A 21,146-nucleotide genomic window follows, 5' to 3' on the forward strand; every position below is an offset into this window, starting at 1 on the left:
TGGCATTTGTCTTTTGGCCCCGAAGCAAGCACATCAACACCTTCTCGTCTTCTTTTACTCTTATGAAGCTTGCCATTGAAGGTTTTGCAGCTAGGCTCACTGAAGAAGAAGCGGAAGCCATGCAGACATTACCAGAAATTGTTTCAATTGACGATCAATGAACGATTTTCACCCATTCTCTACAGAGTTCTTGGAGCTTGAGCTTCTCAACAATGACTTTGCTGGTCGGAAGTCTGTGGCTTTGGGGAAGGGACTGTTGTGGTCTGTTGAACACGGAGTTTTGGCCTGAGTCGACCCGATGACCGGGGAATGCCACCGGTGCCGAAGGAAATATGGCGGGAAGTGTGTCAAGAGGGGAGGACTGATTCTTCTCATTTATGTATTAAAGCTCGTGAGGCACGGTACTATGCAAAGGCCACCATGCTTCTAATCCAGCGAGCTCTCTCTGTCACTGGGTATCTCGCATGGCCTTGTAGCCGGAACACACACCTCCTCCACCATCTGCGAATTGTATCGCCATCCCCGGCACCCAGTGTCCTCGGCCTCGGCCTTGGCACTGCAAGTGGCAGCAGCAACACCAAACTCCTGCTGCACTATATATAAAGTTTGCTGGTTCCAGTGGTTGTTATAGCTCCGACATCCTGCGGAATGGATGATGCCATTAAAGGCGGTGTCGGCGTTATCTCTCTCCCGTGGGTTTCGATCCCCTTTTCGAAGACAGCATTTGTGCCATTGGGAGTTGCCAGGCCACTGCAAGCATATCAGTCATTTGCGCTGGCCCGGGAATAACGGCCTGTAAGCGAGCTCCGTCGCCAATGAAACTCCATGAATTAACACCGTTGGTGCCGGAACTCTAGACGAATTCAGCCGTTGAATGGGTAATGGTGAGCTCTTGTACGGTGAGTCCATGTTCCCAGGTAACCGTTATTTAAAAATGGCAGGAAGGAAGTTGAGCTTGAGCTTGACATTTATGAGAATGGCAGGAATGATGGTGGGAGTCTTGCTACAAAGGGTCTCTGACAGAGCTCAGGTTGCAGGAAAATTGGTCGTGTGTGACCCGGGCGGCGGTGGCGATGCCGAGAAGAGCGAGGTCGTCAAAGAAGCCGGAGCTGCCATGATCTTAACTAATGCAAGTCAATCTTGAAGATTCAGTTGATGTTCATGTCCCCTTCGGCCACTCTTGTTGATTTAGTGAAGCTATCCAGCTTAAGAAGTACATAAACGCAACTCTCTTTTGGTGGCAAAGCTTGTCTTGGTAGAGCTCTGGGGCGTCGATGCTCCGGCAGTGCGCGCCTTGTTTTCCTCACGGACCGAGCCTGACTAACCCGTCAATACTGGAAACCGGATACCAATGGCCCCTGGTGTTAACATCGCCTGGCAGCAACGGAGAATTTGGGCCCCTCTGGTTTACCAAGGGATGTCGAACAGTCTAACTTCCGGCGTGTTATCTGGTACATCAATGGCTTGCCCTCATGTTTCAGGCATTACAGCATTAATTGGGCAAAACATCCAACTTGGAAGCCGGCGATGATCAAATCCCAATAATCATGACTTCACTGCAGATATCACCAATGATCATTGGGAAACCGATGCTTGACGGTGTCCAGCCACCTTGACCACACTAAGAGCCCAGGACATGCGTAATCCAGCAAAGCCATTGATCCCGGAGGTCACTTTGTTTATGACCTCCAGCCCAGATGAGTATATCATCCATCTTTACTCGCTTAGATACCGGTCCTGAGATCTTGGCATTACTCCTTGAAATTCCAGCTGCAGGAGACACTGCAGAGGAACAAGCATTTTAGTTTAGACACCCGCCGATTTCCGGTGACTTTCAAGCATGGCAAAACAAAATTGGTTGTTCAGAGGTAACAAATGTTGAATTGCCCCCAATTAGGTGTACACACAGTGCAGGTTACAATGACACATGGCGGTTCTTGTGAGAATCTGGGAGTGGGCGCGGAATCTGTATTCACACAGAGGGTTTTCTATCTTTTAATCTTTATCAATGTTGTATTTGGTCTGTCAGAAGTATAAGAAGTTATATTACTTTGTGCTCAAGAAAAGAGGTTATTTCCTATGAACAATAGTGAAATTTATATTAAAGTTAGCTATCCCAATTTAGTTGATCAATTACTTAGTCTTAGATGTTTTTATTTTTTTATTTTTTAAGATATAAGGGTAAAGGAGAATATTTTTCATTTTTTTTGGCTGTTTGACTTTTAATATGAGATATGGGTTTATTTTTTGAGAGAGTCAAGCACTCTGTTTTTCATACAATGATATTCAGTTAACTCCATGAAAAAAGTGCCAAATGCATCTTCTTCATCCTTCTTGACTTTTATCTTTTAACCAAATATACTGAGCCAATTTTATTGTATAGCTTGGCTCTAAGTTACCCAAGTCATATCAAATCATATACAAGTATGTTTGAACTCCGGCCATTTTGATCAAGTTCAAGTTCAGACCCAATCCAATTCAAACTTTAAGTTGAAAAAGCAAACCTCCAAAACTTAAGATTCATGTTCTGTTTAGTCATGGCCTAGCTTTTCATCGAAGGGGTGTTGGGTTTGTGTTCTTTTGAAATCTAAATTTGTTTAACAAGGAATTTTAACCTTGAAATAATCAATATCAATTAAAATGAATAGTTTGTGACAAAAACTTTATTTTTTCTAGTTGATGATTGATATTTACTTGTAATTAATAATTGATAATGTTATTTAATAATTTTGCAATTAATGTAAATATGTAATTGTGTAAAATAGAGTTATCTGTATTCCAAATTTTTGAAAGCTGGTATTAAGTTGGAAATGTTAGAAAAAAAATGGGCATCTGAGTCAGGCGACCTATTATTTAGTCTTCAAAATTTGTGAACTTGTTCATTAGGCATATGGGTTAAGCATGTTGCTAGTAGGCCTTGTATCTTTTGAGGGTGAATTTTATATTTGTACAGGGCTGTCTAACTAGCTGAGCTGTTCGTGACTGATAGAATGTGGTTTAGTTTTGGCTTCTGAGCTTGAGCTAATATTTTAGGCTAAGGGAGTCGAACACAAATGAACTGAGACTTGTTAGGACTCAAAAGAGTTTAGATGTATTGAGCTATGTGAGAGACTTTAGTAGTTGTAATGTCTGATAAGGCTTAATTGAATATTGCTGTACCTCTTAGGTAGTTATAATAGCTTATTAATAGTTTATAAGAAAATGATTTAATTGTAAATTTGATTTGAGAAAAGGGTTTGATGGAAGTTTGTTAGTTTATTACAGAAGGGTTCAAGTGCAAAATCTATCTAATAAGGGGCTTGATAAAAATTTTCAAGTTATGGTCTGTGAGCTCTCTGCAAATTCCCAAATATGAAACCCTAAAACAGCCTGCTCCTCTGACAAAGCTTAACTCTCCCTCTTGTATCAATTCCACTCCATACAAAGTGTAATCTAAAAATCCTGTTAATAAGTAATTTGTTTGATCCATTGATATTTATTTGATTTTCCATTCGTTGCAGTTGAATTTGTAGTGGATGTGAATTCCAGAAATCCTAGTATGGAAGCAACTTCTGGGGCTAGGAAAAAGAAAAAAGTGAAGAAGCACAAAGCACCAGATTTAGTTGATACAAGTGGAGGGAATTTACACTCCGGTAAGGATACCAAACTTGTGCAATGGCCTACAAACTCCCCTTCTTTTTCTTTTGTTGGGTGTGTGCTGCTCCCACTTGTGCAGCTTGGTGCATGTATACCTACTTTAATTGTTTCTGTGTGCATTTGCTTCATTTTGTTTACATAATCAAGTTGAAAAGTTTGTTCTTTCTGCATGATCAGATTGTCAAGTTGCCTTCTTCTTCTTCTTCTTCTTCTTTTTCTTTTTCTTTTGTTGGGTGTGTGCTGCTCCCACTTGTGCAGCTTGGTGCATGTATACCTACTTTAATTGTTTCTGTGTGCATTTGCTTCATTTTGTTTACATAATCAAGTTGAAAAGTTTGTTCTTTCTGCATGATCAGATTGTCAAGTTGCTTTTATTCCAAAAACAGTTTTTAATCATTGATTTGGACACACAAAGAAAGGTTGAATTGTGCAGCGATAAATTATTGGACTGGATAATACAGTAACAGTCCTCTTATATGATATCCATGATTCTGACCATATCACAGAACGGCCTTGTTACTTTTATCTTTTGGTATCTAATCATGTGATTAGGACATATGTGAAATCGCAAAGTTCCTTACAAGTTATATTCTGATTTGTAGAGCTCCTATAGAAGAATTCACAAAAGCAATATGCATCATTAGAAGTGAGATGCTCTACTGTAACTTCCTTACCCACAAACTGTGCAACTAATTAACTGGTCTTATCCTTGTTGCTGGGGAGCATATTTTTGACCTTTAATTATAATCATCTTTTAGCATATTAAATTTTGAATAGGATAATGAAGGATTTGTGCATCTAAAAATGTTATTGTTAAATTTGTTCTTTTTGGAATGCGTATAACTTCTTAAATTTGTTCTTTTGGAGTTGGGTGAACAGATATCTATTCACCTTCTTGATGCTTGCTTCCAAGTTACCTTATAGTGTGTATTTCAGAGCTAATGCTTGAAGAGGCTGCACAATTTGATATTAATGAGCCAACAATGGAAGAGAAGCTTGCAAGTCTTGATTTAGCTAACAGTGACATGGTGAAGAGCATAAGTGAAGATATCTCTCTCATGACGAAACTCCCAAGTGCAGATTCGGTGCATGTATTGCTTAAGCAGGCATTGAATGCTGACGATCATGTGTTGCTATTAGATTGTTTATACACAAGAGATAAAAAAGTGAGTTTTCCTCTATTTGCAGTTAATATCATTGGCCATTGAAGCACAAGCCATGGTTACTTATATTGGTTAAGCCTAGTTCAAGTTGATATGTTACTGCTGTGCCTTGTCATGAATTGATCCAATTTTTTCTTTTCAGTGCCATGAAAATGCATTAACTACAAAATGACTAATGCATTTCATTTCTATGCTTGTGATAGTTCTCAGCTAAACTTTGAACATTAAGTTTATGAGTTTATTATTCGCCTTTAATGCTGTATTCTTAAGTATGCCAAGTTTATTTTTTTGATGTTTTTCTATGGTGATGCGGGTTTGCAGGTTATAGCAAAGTCGATCTCACTTTTAAACCCAGCTGATGTTCTGAAGCTTTTGAATTCCCTTACCTCTATGGTCCAATCAAGGTAATCCAATTATTTGATTAATCCACAAAATCTTTGTTACAATTCTGTATAAGAAATTATACCAAGTGTGTGCAAGGGATTGTACTAATTTGGACGTGTTATGTTCCCATCTCAGAGGTGCAGTATTGGTTTGTGCATTGCCTTGGCTAAGCAGTTTAATCAGCCAACATGCAAGCAGTATATCGTCTCAAGGATCATCTTTACAAATGCTCAACACACTTTACCAGGTTGTTTTCATCAACTGTCTCATTAGTACTTACACAAGTTAAGAGTTTCGATCATTTCTAAACATTGCTTGCCTTTTTGGTTTTCACTTATCTTTCAGCTCATTCAATCAAGGATTTCGACATTTGGATCAGCCCTCCAGTTATCTTCATCCATAGATTACCTATTTGCCGAGGTAACCATATGTAATTATTAGTCCCACATCGGTTATTATGTGTTTCATTGTCATCTAACATTTTAAACCTGAGTTTGTGCTCAGATTATAGAAGAAGATGAAGATGAGGAAAGTGTGCCTCCGCCGATCATCTACGAGGACAAAGACACTGATGAAGAGGAATCTGAAGATGCAATGGAAACTGATGAAGATGATGAGGATCTCGGCGCCGTTATCGACTCCCATGATTCAGATGGAGCCTTGGCTATGAGTGATTAATGATTTTTTTTTTTCTTTTTGTTATTTTTTGTTGCAATTTTGTTGAGGTTGTCGATGTTTTTTGTTTGTTTTTGTTTTAAACTTGTGGAAATTTTCTTTTGAGGTTACCGAAGGATTAGCAAATTGGAATTCAGTATTGTTTTAGGTATTGTATCTTGTTTGAGTTCAACTAACAAGTTCTTGATTAGCATTACTCCTATTCCTAAATATATATTGTTTAAGGATGTTACACACAAGAATTAGGAATAGCATTAAATTATCTATATTTTAACATAAAAAAATAACTAAATTAATAAACTATCCATCTTTTGAAACTATGTATTTTTCTTGGGACTATAAATATTATTCTTTTTATTTATATAATTTAAAAAATTGATGATGGATAAAATAAAATAAAATAAAAGAAATAGTTTTAATATTGTAAAGTGACCATTATTTTAAAATAATTTTTTTTTCTTAAAACTACATGTATTTTGGAACGGAGGGAGTATATTCATTAGGTTTTTAACTTGCTAACATCTTGCTTTTTGAAAATTACTTGTCACTTTAATTTTATTTCACACCTCACTTTCATTTGTAGCTTAATTTTTGAGGTGTATTAGAAATAACTTTGTGATAATTAGACACCCTAGAAAACTATATGGTGATTGTGGAAGTAATTTTGTAATTAAATATAAATTTGGAGTAGTATGATTTATTTTAGGACAATGATATATTTACATATATTAAGTTTACTAAATAGATTTCCCAATGTGAATGCATAAAATTCAAACTATTTTTCCTCCATAAATTTCAAATTCAAATCGTATAAATCCCTAAACTCTAAAAATTATAAAATTATATCTAAACCCTAAAATTTTATACTCAAATACTATAAAACTCTACACTCATAATTCTAAAAACCTAAATCCTATATGCTAAGTTTGAAATTCTAAACATTAAATCACAAATCTTCTAAGAGTTCTAAAAGTGTAATTTATAATTTAGGGTTTAAGGAGTTTCTGATTTATTATTTATGAAATGATTTTAATGGTAAAAACAATTTTAGGAGAGAGAGAATGACGTGCATGAGGAAGCCTATGTTATATAACATAACCTTTTATTTTAACCATATCAACTAAACAATATCTTTAAATAAAAAATTTTAATTTGAAAATAAAATTTAAATATTAATAAAGTATTTTAGTTGTAAAATCATTTTATAATTACACTAATGAAAAAGACAATATATGACAAATTATTATTTTATGTCCTCATAAGAAAAATTTAACAAAACAATTCCAAGAATTTTTTTTATATTTTATATAGCCACTTATTGAAAACCGATGTGATTCTTTTAAATTACAGTTTTCCCATCGGAGTAACAAATAAAAATTTTTAAAATGATGAATGTAACTTTAATATTCATTTTATTTTATTTTATTATTTTTATAATTTTGAAATTTATTTTTTAATTTTAATAATCTCCGATGACCATTTAGTCTATTGTTATTGGATTCCAGGAATAGGTGTTCGTCTCGCTAAAGAAACATGTTTGAATCCTAAAGACTTGCCTGAAGGACATCAGCGCATTGCCTCACAGCTTCTTCTCAATCACTTTCTATTGTATCTTAGAGAGTGATAGGCTATCTCGAGTCGAGTGAGGCAAGCTAAGAGAAGAATAATATAATAATAAAGAAAGGCGTGTGTTTTCAAGTTCAGAAGAAGGGGTTCAAAGGCTATCTCCGAGTGAGGAAGTGAATCAGATGACATCCTCCTCCTGGTCAGCCTTCTTTTGCTGAGTCCTTTCTTCGTGGTACCAATCACTTAGGGGCCGTTTGGTATATGGGAAAGTAACAACTTTACAAGGTAAAGTAAAGTTGTGAAAGACTTTCACACGTTTGGTTTTAATATGAGTAATGCAAAGTAATAGTCTTCATGTAATTATTTTCCCTTTGACTAGGGAAAATGATTCATAGGGGGGGAGGGTGTGAAAAGGATTACACAGTGGTTGTGAAAATATTAATCGAGTGAAATTCTGATACTACCCTTATTTAAATAATTTGTTTTATTTATCTTTTCTTGATTTTAAAAACCCTAGAGCAAAACTTCTTCGTTTTTCTTTTCTTTTCAAAACTCTAGGGTAAGAGAGATCACTCATTAGATTTTTTTTTCTACTTTTTTAATGTTTTTTTGTTAAATTTTTATAGTTTTGGAACTAGATTTTAGCTTTTTGTATATATACTAGAGTAATCAAGGGCAAGAGAGATCACTCATTAGATTTTAACTTTTTATATATATATATATATATATATATATATATATTTTTAATTTTATTAATTAAAGTAATCAAGGGCAAAATTGAGAATGCAAATAACTTTACATAGAAACCTATTCATACCAAACGAAGGAATTAACTTTACATGCATTTCAATTACATCTTTATAATACATACCAAATATTGTTTTGTTACTTTGCAGGATAAGTAATTGCAGGGCTGCAAAACACCAAACGGACCCTTAAGGTAGTGTTTGGTGTCCTGGATATCCCAGGATAGGGATGGGATATCCAGGGCTACAACCCTATTCGGATGTTTGGTTTCTCGGATGGTGCTGGATGGGGATGGCCCCATCCCTGAAAATTGATGAGCGCTGTCCCACCAAAATGGTGGGACGCCACTCATCCCACTAACTCATCCCTTTCTCTCTCTTTCTCTCATCCATCTCCATCTCTCTTAATATTTTAAATTAATTAAATTCAACTCAAAAAATTAAGTTAAATAATAAATAAATAAATATGTTCTCTCCGGCGGTGAAGAGATCCCATCTCATCTCACAAAAGGATTGGAATCCTGGCCGGGGCTCCCCCGGCTCCCCATCGATGTCGGTAGTTCAGAATGAGAGAATCGTCTCGAGCTCCGCTATTCTCAGTCGGCCAGCGACTAGCACTCCGGCTCCATGGACCTCTCGCTTGTCGGTTCTTGCGAGGTAACATGGCTTAGGATCTGTTCTGGAACTTGTATCAGCTCTGAAATGCTCACTAACATTTTGCTTCTTCTCTATATTTCGCAACTCTGAGCTCAAATCGTTTTTATGAACATGTTTTTCATAGCATTGGTTCTGATTCTTCATATTTATTCCATCCCTCTCCAATTATCAAATTCTTGTATGCTAATGAATCTATGCTCATGATACAGTGGTTTTTCTTTTCCTTCTGTTAATGCTTCCCTGCTTTAGAGGTTGTGAGAAGTTCATGCAAAGAAATGACCATGCAAAGTTAAGCTAAATAAATGAAATATATATCCATTAATTATCCGTTATTTAACAAATCAAATACTTCCTAAAATATTTAAATTTAAATAAATTAAAAAAAAATCATCCATTAATTAAATTAAATTAAACAATTTAAAAATATTTTTTAATGATAATTTAAAAATACATTCTAAGTTTTTAACCTTCTAGTTGTTCATAATATTTTCCGGTTATTTGTTGCAGTTTCTGGCTATTCAGAATAATTTTCGTTTACTATGTTATTCATTAATAATCCATTAAAAATATTTCATGCTAAATAAATAAAAATTTATCTATTAATATCCGTTATTTAAATCAAATACTTACTTAAAAATGAATATCCAAAACTTTACATATCCTTATCCCTCTAACCAAACACCAAACAATCTTTATCCTTATTATTAAATCCCTCCAACCAAACACTTAAACATGGATATTCCCATCTATGGATATTTCATCCATGAATATCTCTCATCCATGGAATATTATATCCCACTATCCAAACACTACCTTAGGTGACGGATACAAGTGTTGTAGAGCTGAGCTCTTCATAAGCTTGACACATTGCTTGTCCACATTTGTCAATAATAATAATAATAATAATAATAATAATAATAATATATTAAAAATAATTTTGATATTAGGAAATAAACAAAAAGCTACTCCCAATTTCTACTTTTTCCTCTACTTTATTTTTTAGTCCTTCAATCCACTAATAGTGTTAGTTTTGATAGGAATTGACAGTAATGTCTCTTTAGAAAGCAATCTCTTTGAAAATTAAAATTTTTTTGGTTAAAAATCATCCAGTGAACTAAAAGAAGATTTATGTTTGATTCTTTATTCATTTATAAATTTAACATTTGTGTGAATGCGCATTACACATACACTTGTTATTTACAAGCAACAAAACATAAAGATCAAAGATAAAAAAAAATATAGATATAAAAATTTATGTTACAGGGAGACAGTGTGGAAGAAAACCACAGAGAAGATAGTGCTGATGGGTATGGAGAGTGAAAATTAAGGACATCATTATGCCCAATAAAGAATAGTAGCATGTGGACAAGGTGACTGGAATTGAGGAGAAGAGAGATTTTGATAGGACAATGTGAATTCTATGTTACAAGGAGAACAACTTCAGAAAGCAAGCATCTATCGATCTCCATATGTCATCTCCAGCAGATAAAAAAAAAAGCCCTAATTATTCAAATGTTTTAATTTTGCATGTTGTTCTTCAATTGCTTATACATAGTACAAAGGGTTTCTGTTTATTATAAACTGTTTCTTTTTATTACAAAGAATTTCTATTTATTATTAAAAGTTTCTACTTATTATTAAATGTTTTATATATTAGCAAGGGTTTCTAATTATAATTTAGCATTTATGTTTATTGTACACATATTATATTTATTTCACACATTAGCAAGGGTTTCCACTTAAATACACTTGATGTGGGAGCAAAAACCGTAGAAGAAAATGACCTACAGTGAACCACGAATAAGACTAGTTAGAGAATGTAGTATGGATCCGTCTGGGATCTCAACATCTTTAGTAAATTAGTTTTTACTAATTTTAATAATCACAATCATGACCAATGAGTATTCATGGTCTATAAAGACTGATTTCATCCAAAAGAAGAAAAAGGCTTGCTAGTTACAAACACGTTGAAAGGTTTGAACAATCAATAATTAGTATGTACCTGAACTGCAAAATGGATAAGTAAGATTCTACTTATTATCATATGTTTCCGATCATTATCAGATGTCCCCTCTTATTATTATTATTTTTTTGTCATTTTTGCTTATAAGTTTATTTTTCCATTTAGTTTTTGATGTTTTCACTTACTATTTTACAATTTCACTTATTATTTTATGATTATGCTATTATTTAAGGGTTCCAATTATTATTTGAAGTTTTCTCTTATTTCTGCATACTATCTTGTGTTTCAGCTTAACATCATTTTTTTACAATGATTTTGTCCTTTTCCCCCGATAGAGATTGTCTAGAAGAAAGAGTGGACATTCAAGAACAATTAAAGATAAGCTCGGTTTGTGAATGGCAAATGATGATCCTCAATGATGCCATGGACATCTTTAATTGTTCTTGACTCTTTGAAGAAGAAAGTCTATCCCTTTAAGAAATGGGTCACAAATTACTTGGCCACTAGCTTTTCTTATGTCCAAGCAAGAGCACGCAATCGAAGTAGCAATGATGATGATGGAGGAAGCCATGCACTAGTACCATATATGGTCCTTTTGCCATAATCCTTATCAAGGATATCTATCTCCTCTTCCTTGATGAGGAAAAGAAAAAGTGTGTGCACTACTCATCGCTAGAGAGCCATACATATGATCTTGGCACCCCTCAAAATGGTAATATGTAGTATAATATTTATATTTGTGTTTTCCTCCAGTTAACTAATCTTTATAATGCCGACAGTGGAAACTCTTCAAAAACTGCCTCATAATTAAGCTTGGAGAAAACGAGACATAGGTCTATCCTTAATCTTCTTATGTATGTCAATATATAGGTAGGTTTTCCATTGAAGGGAATGTTCGCGGTGGTTACACAACATTTTTATGAGCTTGAACTTATCATAAGTACTAGGAAAGGTAGAAACTAAGTGAGAATAACAAATATTAAAAAGAAACACAATATATTAGAAAACAAATGTAGCAAATAAGTACAACAATGGCCTGCAGCCCATCTTGAATCCAATGACACAAGCACAAAAGGGGAAAAAAAGCACATCTAAACTAGTCGTGATCTTTCTACACAATAGCAATGTTGCGTAGGTAATCTTTCATCTTTACACATTTAATAGCTTTTATCCACACACTTTTTGAATGCTTCGATGCAGTAGGGATGGATAACACCTCAGCAAATCCTTGTTGGAATGGAAACTTGTCTCAGTTGAAAGATATGCTCTTCAAAAATAAATCCTTGTTGGTGTATGTATCAAATTAGGATGGAATAAATAAAACCAAGCAAAAAAAGGCAATGGCATTTAGAAACACTAAATTATAAGCAAAAACTTATAATTTTAAATGGAAACATTCCGTACTAAGCAAAAAAGTTAAAATGTTGAATGGAAATAGTATATAATAAGTGTAAATCAATAGTTTGAAGCATAAACATCCTGCACTAAATGAAAACTCAGAATACAAGAAAATATAATGAAAATGAATTAGACACTGGTTGGTTGGTTAATACATCTAAAAACATTTTACAAATACTTCCAATTGTATGGGGCACATAAAACTATTACATAAAATTCTATAGAGCATAAGAATGCAAAGAAACAATATTTATGACCGAAATAACAAACTCAAGGAAGCATCCACCTCTCCTTCATTTGTATGAACGATGAGGTCTATGACAGACCTGTTGAACATATGGTATATTCTCAACTTGTTTGAAGTTAATCTTTTCCAATCCATTTTTCTCTTTACCTGCTTGAGTAATAATACATTTAACATCCAATGTGTGATTGTTTATTCCTATGACACTTCTCTCATCAATCAAAATTGTTGTCTCATCCAAAATGTTTGCCTTATCCTTGACATCTTTTACATCATGTTTGCAAATCATATTATGTAATGGACCAGCCACTTCCTGTGCATCATGCTTAGAATAGAACATACTCTTTCCATCAATAGATAGAGTTGAAGACTCTTTGGTGTTTTTCTTATTAGTCTGTAATATGCTCTTCCCATCAAATGAAATCATATCGTTATCATATGAGGTTAACAACTTTTCAGTGAGAGTGTTGTCTTTTATCATACCCTTCTCATCCCTAACTAGATTAATAGAACCTTCTTCATTGTCCAGTATGCAGATGATTATTATCCACTTTATTTGTTTTTTTCCACAAATATATCCTTTCTCCTGCCTTGAATGATCATTATCCACTTTATAATTTGTATATTCTGTGAGAGGTCCAGTTTCAAGACCACCACTAGCCTCATGCACATCAATTAAGTTGTGTGGCAAAATGCTCTCTAATTGCCTTTCGACTAGAGAAGAGATTTTTAAATTGGCATTCTGATCTTCTAATGCAGTTTTTATTTCACTTACCTCAATATCATAGTCCCTCTTGATATCCTGCATATCGAATAGTTTCAGGTTTATCATAACTTGAAAATGCCGCAGACAATTTTGTGACCTCTGAATGATATCACTAAAACAATGCAACTATTCTGAATGATGTAGACAGTACCTTGAGATTTCTCTGATGTTCTGGTATAGGTAGTACCTTGAGATGGACCATTATTTTACTGGCATTGCTGCAAATAGGTATGGAAGAGGCTGTGGTCTAGGAATGCCAGATAATTGGACAAACATATTCCTATATTATAATTCTGAGTGATCAATGCCATGATAAAGTTTAGTATTCATTACCATAAACATATTAACATATTATTTTATAAAATTATAACTTGCTAACCATTATATTTTACAGTGTTTGATCAGTTATGGCAATTGAAGGTGTGGCAAGTGAAGGAAGATATGAAACTAGGGCAAAGTGGAATGAAATTCACAAGGCTCACCTAGTAAAGTTATTGGGTGAGTATAATACTCCTGCGTATCGTTCACAAAATGGATGGACCAAAGAAGCATGGAACAAGATAGTACACGACATGATAACTAAGTTTTCTAATCCCAGCATCAACACAAGCCAAGTCAAAGCATTAGAGCAAGAGTTGAAAAAAAACCTACAAGCTTCTAAAAGGGTTTACTGAATTAAGTGGCTTTGGCTGGGATTATGAAAGACACATTGTATCAGCTCCTGATGATGTCTGGGCACCACTACTAGAGGTATGTACATAAATAATGAATGATTTAATTAATTATAACCATCTAATTTGGTAAACATCAAGCAGAGGAATAAAGATGCAAGGAAGTGGCATAGTAGACCGTTTCCATATTTTATGGCATTGCAGGAGGTTTATGAGGGTAAGCAAATATTTTCTAATATTTTACAATTATAAAGTTTTATTTTACTAACATATTATATATTTAAAATGTAGGGAGATATGCTGAAAGCAAACGATCTCGTGGTGTAGAAGATTATGATGATATTTCTCAATCACCAGTGCACACCCCATGTCCAAGTGTTTTTACTCCAAACGATTCAACGCAACCATCACCTGCACACGAGACTGAGGATGATGATATCATGCAAGTGGAACTGCCTAGTTCTCAACCACGGAATTCTCAAACTCAAAGATCCAGTAATGAAATTCTTCGGGGAATACGAGATCAAGATGGGCAGAGACGAAAACGGGAGCGAAAAGGGAAAAGGCCTCAAGATTCACCATTCGATATGGATAAATACATTGCATTTCGAGAGTGCGAGAATAAAGAATATCTCGAAGTTCTCAAGGGCACTCAGATAGTGGAAAAGCACACAATAGAAGATTGCATGAAGGTGTTCAACCAAATGAGTAGCATTTTCACAGAAGAAGAAATGTTCAAAGCTACCCAAATTTTCATTAAAGATAAGAGTTATCGTGAACTCTTTTTATATCTTCAAGAAGATCATAGAATGCCATGGCTCAAAATGATGTTCACCAAACTTGAGTAAAAGATGATTATGAACTTGTTATCTTGAACTTTAATGTTTTCATAAGCACAATTTATTTTTCATGAACTTGTGTTGATTATGAACTTGTAAACTGGAAATTGTTAAATATCCTTCTGATGTTTATAGTTGCTATGGGAATCTTATTATTATGTGTGATTTTTTTATTTTGAACCTGTTAATATCTTTTTTTTTCCTAGTTATTAAAGTATCTTTTTATCTTGTAATATACTCTATAATGCTATTCAAGATAGGCAATGGCTTTCGAAACTTTCAAATTCTTTTCTAAAATTAAATCAAGAAAGGCAATGGCTTTTTAATATGACCCAATATTTATTCATCTGCAACGTCTCGGTAATATAATGTCTAAGAAACAATTTTATGATTACATATGGCCTAGCACGGCGATAGCTACAATAATCATTCCACATTTGCATTGCTATTTCATCTCTTTTACTAGCACCTGCAGTTCGCTCAGAGTTCATGATGTCAACGCCCTCTCCGTATGACTCATCTCCATTAGGAACAATAGTTTGTTCAGCTTCATAATCAAAATCCTCAACAACATCTGCACCATTATGTATGCGGATGAAGTTATGCAACATACAAGCAACAACTACTATATCAGTTTGAGAGTCGATTGGATGAAAAGTTACTACTTTAAGTATCGGAAATCTCATCTTCAAAATACCAATGATGCATTCAACATGATTCCTTAATGATGCATGTCGCAAATTAAATAGGTCTTTGTAATTGCTCGGTCTAGATTATGCTCGACCTCGCTCCTGCAAATGGTAACGGACACCTCTATATGGAGCAATAAAATTCGGGGAATTAGCATATCTTGCAACTACAAGATAATATTTACCCCTTGGAACTTCAAAACCTTGTTCAATCGAACGTTGGAGAATCCTAGCATCAGAAGCAGAACTTTCCCAGCTAGCTCGTACATATACAAAACGAAGATCAAAATCACATGCAACCATAATATTCTGCAATAGTGTTTGCTTTTGGCTTCTATAAGGATCTTGTTTATCCAAAGAAATCGTGATAGAAATATGTGTTCCATCAATAGCACCAACACAATCCTAATAAATAAACAAAAATATAAACAATCACAATGATAAAAAAAACACAATAAAATTCATAATATATAGCTTTGCCTACCTTGAAATATGGGTAATATTTTCAGGTATTTTGAATAACCGGTGATGTCATTGTCGATGGAGGTTCTATGTAATCAGAAACAAGTCGATTGACAGCTTTAAGTGCTTTACTAAAATATCGACAAACGATTTATGCTGAATGTTGAAATCGCTCTTGCACATCACGATTACTAGCATTATGAGCAAGAGTGTACATAAACATTGCTAGTTGCTCTTCAACTGTTGTCCGTTTTGAGTTGTAGAGGAGGGATTTTTCTCTTAAATGATCAGCTAGTGCTTGAAATATATGAAGCTCCATATGAAATTCTCGTTTGCGACATTCCTCATGACCTTGAAGAATTTCTTGTACATATGCAGCACCTGTAAGAATGGATGTGTGATGTTCTACATTTGTGTAAGTTGCTGGACATTCTCTCGACCAATAGCTGAGCATGAAGAGATCATCTTCTTCATTTTTTTTTCCTCCAATGATTTAAGGAATCCATGGTGAAACAATGGTTAGAACTATGATTTTTTCAACTTAAAGAAGAGTATGTGTATAATGCAAAGGAATCATGTTGTGTATAAATAGGGAAAAATGATAATGGCTATAATTATAACAGCTATATTTACAACGACTATATTCTAACGGCTATTTTTCAAATTTTAATTACTAATGGTTATAATTCAACGGCTATTTTTATTATGTAATAATTTTTTATTTTGCAAAACAAACATTCATTCTGTAAGAAAAAAATATGTAATAATTTTTGTAATATTTTTTACTTTGTTCCTCAAACACCCATTCTGTAGGAATAAAATATACCATAATTTCTATAATAATTACTTGCACTCCCTACATAATAAAATTAGACCATATTTTTTTATTTTTGTATCCAAACTGACCCTAAATTTACAATAATTATAGTTCATAAATTAATATAAAGTAAAAATATTCTCTTAGGCCATGTTCGACAGGAGTAAGGGGCAGAATAAACCCCTTCTTATTCCGAAAATAAGCTACCAAACGACCATAGAGTAAGGATGAACAAACTAAGTTATTTTATTAAACCATCTTAGGGATGTTTGGATCCTGGATTGATGCCTTGGGAGTGGGAATCACATGTACCCAGGCATCCCACTCCCATGTTTGGTAATCAGGAAATTAGTGAACAGTAAAATTCCATGGGTTTGGGATTACTCAACTTGGGTGTTTTTCACTCTTGAGAAAATTGAGAGGCTTAGTTCTCCTTAGTTAGGAAAATACCATTATACCCTTCATGATATAAAAATTTCTCCTGTTACCACTCCAGATCTGGAAAACAAAGTAGCTAAAGCTCCGCACCACTCGAGATCCATAACTAATACCTTACCGGCGACCAATCTGACGCCGCACCAGCTACAACTTCGAAATCTTCTCCACTCCTCCTCCCTTCTCCCCTTTCACCTTCCTCCAACTCATCGACGGCCTTTCTATCAACTTTAATGGCTTCCTGGTCCTCCAACGACTACACCTACTTCTTCTATAGCTCCTCCGCCGCCTACTGATGGAGCATCTATAGAAATGTTTTCATTCTAGCTCAGTGAAAATCGGAGAAAAAAAAAATCCAATCCTTGTCTTTTTAAGGTTTCCCTCTTCTCTTCTTTAATTTTCTCAATTTTTAGACGTATATATGATTTAAATTGGTAGATTTAGCATGCCTTGTTATTGAATCAATATGAGGCATTAGGGTTTTGATTTTTTTTGGTATTAATGGTTGATTTTTTTTAATGAGGTGTGTCATTAATACTTGGCTTTGTTTCCAATTCTTGTCATGAACCCTAATTTGTACTATTGTTCATTGAATTTAGGAAATTTAGGATTGATGGTAATGTGAGGGTTGATGATGTGGGGAAAGATCGAAACTTTTTATTTTGTGCCGGGTATTTTTTTCCCTTGTTCTTTAGTTACAAAGTATGCATTCTTTTATTGGCTTCAGGTACATGTGTTCATGATTTTATACTGTTAAATTATGTAGTAGCTTAACTTAAGAACCAATGGTGGAGAACTACACTGATGCCAATATTTTTCTATTCTTTATTTATTATTATTATTATTTTTTTGGCTTAACTAATGTTGGTCTATGTTGCCTAGCTAGTATCTTATTACTTCGCCTTTGGGCTTTCATTTTCAATGTCTTTTGATCATAAATCTTTGTTTCTTTTCTCACTTATATTAATTATGGATGATCCACCCTTAATTAGACATTGATCATGAATATTTTGTGCCATGTACATGTTTTCTTTGATCACAAATGTTTATTTCATCCCTACTTTCTTCTTTGTTTTTTTAACATGAATCTTTACTTCATTCCTACTTCTTTCTTCTGAATAAGTGTGGATAACTCACCATTTATTATACATTGATCATGAACATTTGTGTGCGTCATGCGCCTGTGTTTTCCTAGAATATTTGTTCCAATTTTACTTTCTATTTTTATTTTGGTTTTTATTTTTTGAATAATCATGGATAACCAATAGTATTAGACAATGATTTATGTCATCAATATTATGTGCCTTAGTGTTCATAAGAGCTTGGTATTTTCTTTTCTTTTCTTTTTAATGTTTGTTGATGGATATGGAGATTTAATGGAAAAAGCTTGTTTATGTTGGTGATTTCATAGCAACTCTTACGTGATACTAGCTATTAGTGCATGTGCATTTGAACTTTTTGGACTAGTTTATAAATTTGTGGTTGATTTAAATCATCAATAAAATTCTTAGGTTTTAGTTAACTACGACAAAATCTATTGAGAAAAATAATTAAAAGAAAAATATACATTTTGATATGGGATTAAAAAAATATAATAAAATAATTCTTAAAAAATGATAAGTTCTTGGGTTATATTGCTTGAAAATTTTTATTCTTCCTATTTAATTTTTTTTACTTTTCTCATTATTTTTTAGTCCTTTCTTTATGAAACTATTCCCGTTAGTCATTACTTGATGGTTAAGGTAATAACTTTTCATGAATACTCACACGAAGGGCAACATAAGCAAGCACCCACACACCTTCTCATCTTCTTTTTCGTCTATAAAATCAAAATGAAAAGGTTGAAAAGTATTTATATAGTTCTTTGTATAATTATAATTAGTTTACCTTTTGATTTCTATTCTTAAGTACATAACTTTTTTATTGATTTGTAACTGTGATCTTTTACATTTTATTCATCAGTGATTACTACTCACTAACTATTGCGCATTGACTAGTATAATGTATTTTACATTTTACATTTTCCCAGACGTATGCCCATTTTGGGAATCATTCTTACAAAATGGATCTTGTTTCATTTGTTAATATTAGATATGGCTACTGAAAACGTGGAAGATGTTCAAACAGTGCAATTATTTACTTCATATGATGTATGCATGTATTTTTTTCGTTGTGAACATTATCGTTACTACTTGTGCAATAAGTGAGGAAAATGATCAAGACGATGTCATCCATTATGAGATTGAGTCAACATCTACTAGGCATTGTAGAAAATACGAGTACATGTTCCATATTGTTTATTAGAGCGATATCAAGTGTATCGATAAACTCCGGATGGATTGACATTGTTTTCATAAATTATGTTAATTATTGACTACTACTAGCGGGCTTTGCGGTACGAGAAATGTCATGGTTGATGAAATTATCGAGATGTTCTTAAACATTGTGGCACACCACATAAAAAATAGGATAATTAAGTTTGACTTTGTTAGATCAGCTGAGACGGTTAGCCGACATTTTTATGCCGTCTTAAAGACAATTATCCTATGCCATGGTGTATTATTGAAGAAACATGAAACTATTCTCAAAAATTCAAATGATCATAAATGGAAAATGTTTAAGGTAATATCGCATAACATTTGTTTATAGTTGTTGAAAAATTATGGCAGATGCCTTGTTAATAATAAGATGCTTACTTTAATGTAGAATTGTTTTGGAGCATTAGATGGAACTCATATTCGCGTGAATGTGCCAAAAGTTGATCGGCCAAGATATAGAATAAGAAAAGCTGAAATAACTACTAATGTGCTCGGTGTTTCTTCGCATGAAATGCAATTTATATACGTATTGTCTTGATAGAAAGCTTCAGCATATGATGGTCGAGTTCTAAGAGATGCTATTATAAAGCCTAATGGGTTAAAAGTTTAAAATGGTAACTAGAATGTGTTCTTACTTTTCAAAATGATATTAGTGATGATATTAGCTAACAACAAACATTTCTTTACCTAGAAGGGTGCTATTACTTGGTTGATTCTAGATATGCAAATTGACCCTGATTTCTTACACCTTTTCAGGGACAACGTTATCGCTTAAGTTCCTGGGGAAATAGCCGACAACCAGTTACAGCGCAAGAGTTCTTTAACATGAAACATGCTACTGCTAGAAATGTGATTAAGATAACATTTGGTCTTTTAAAAATTCGTTGGAAAATTTTATGAAATCCAAGCTTTTACAATATAGTCACTCAAAGGCACATTATTAACGCATGTTGTCTTCTACATAACTTTATTCAAAGAGAAATTACAGAAGACCCTACAGAGAATGAAGTTAATTTCGATATGCTTAAGGACAACATTGAAGATGACACCAATATCATTACAGTTATTGATCCAACAGATGAATGGACCCAATTCAGGCTAGACATGGTATAGAAATGTTTAACACTTGGCATTAAAATAATTACAATAATTTTTATATATTAGTCTTTTTGATGAACAATTATTTTATATTATTATTATATGACATGCAATGATTTTATGTATGAACAATTATTTTGTTTAACATGGAATGAATATGGAATGATATTATGCAAATATAGGTTGACATGTGTGTTCCCGTCTATACACTTAACATGTGTTTTATTTTATTTTTTCTTCTAGGATGGATCAAGAATCACAACAAATGGGTAGGGGTCTAAACAAACACTATTGGACTACGTACGAAGACAAGGCCTTGATTGAAGCTCTAGTTGAGTTATCGACGAATACAATGTGGTGAGCTGAGAATGGATTAAAAAATGGCTATTTATATCATTAGAAAAAATGATAAAATATAAATTTCCACATACTACATTAAAGGTTGTGCCAAATATAAAGTCCCGGGTGAAACTTTTTAGAACCAAAACTACAACAATTGCATATATACTTTCAATTAGCGGCTTTGTTTGGAACAATGAGCACAATACTATTGAATGTGAGAAAAGTACATATGATGAATATGTTAAGGTAAGTTTACCATCATTTTTCAATTATTTTG

The 21,146-nt window shown here is 33.6% G+C and overlaps 1 protein-coding gene across 1 annotated transcript; it reads left to right on the plus strand.

Annotated features, from left to right (window-relative positions):
• Positions 1-3,481: 3,481 nt before the first annotated feature.
• LOC120281874 (WD repeat-containing protein 43) lies at positions 3,482-5,933 on the plus strand. The gene is made up of 6 exons (XM_039288571.1): positions 3,482-3,632; positions 4,573-4,802; positions 5,121-5,203; positions 5,319-5,430; positions 5,529-5,603; positions 5,688-5,933. The coding sequence occupies exons 1-6, from the start codon at positions 3,539-3,541 to the stop codon at positions 5,859-5,861; spliced, it is 768 nt and encodes a 255-aa protein (XP_039144505.1). The 5' UTR covers positions 3,482-3,538; the 3' UTR covers positions 5,862-5,933.
• The last annotated feature ends 15,213 nt before the right edge of the window (positions 5,934-21,146 follow it).

This window comes from Dioscorea cayenensis, chromosome 18, assembly GCF_009730915.1.
Source record: "Dioscorea cayenensis subsp. rotundata cultivar TDr96_F1 chromosome 18, TDr96_F1_v2_PseudoChromosome.rev07_lg8_w22 25.fasta, whole genome shotgun sequence".
Lineage (NCBI taxonomy): Eukaryota > Viridiplantae > Streptophyta > Magnoliopsida > Dioscoreales > Dioscoreaceae > Dioscorea > Dioscorea cayenensis.

What these genes read in the sequence shown, in the direction of transcription:
- LOC120281874 (XM_039288571.1), top strand. Translation starts at nt 3,539, where the DNA reads ATGGAAGCAACTTCTGGGGCTAGGAAAAAGAAAAAAGTGAAGAAGCAC. An exon ending in TATACACAAGAGATAAAAAA is followed by an intron (nt 4,803 to 5,120) that starts GTGAGTTTTCCT and finishes GCGGGTTTGCAG; the next exon opens with GTTATAGCAAAGTCGATCTC. An exon ending in TGCTCAACACACTTTACCAG is followed by an intron (nt 5,431 to 5,528) that starts GTTGTTTTCATC and finishes CTTATCTTTCAG; the next exon opens with CTCATTCAATCAAGGATTTC.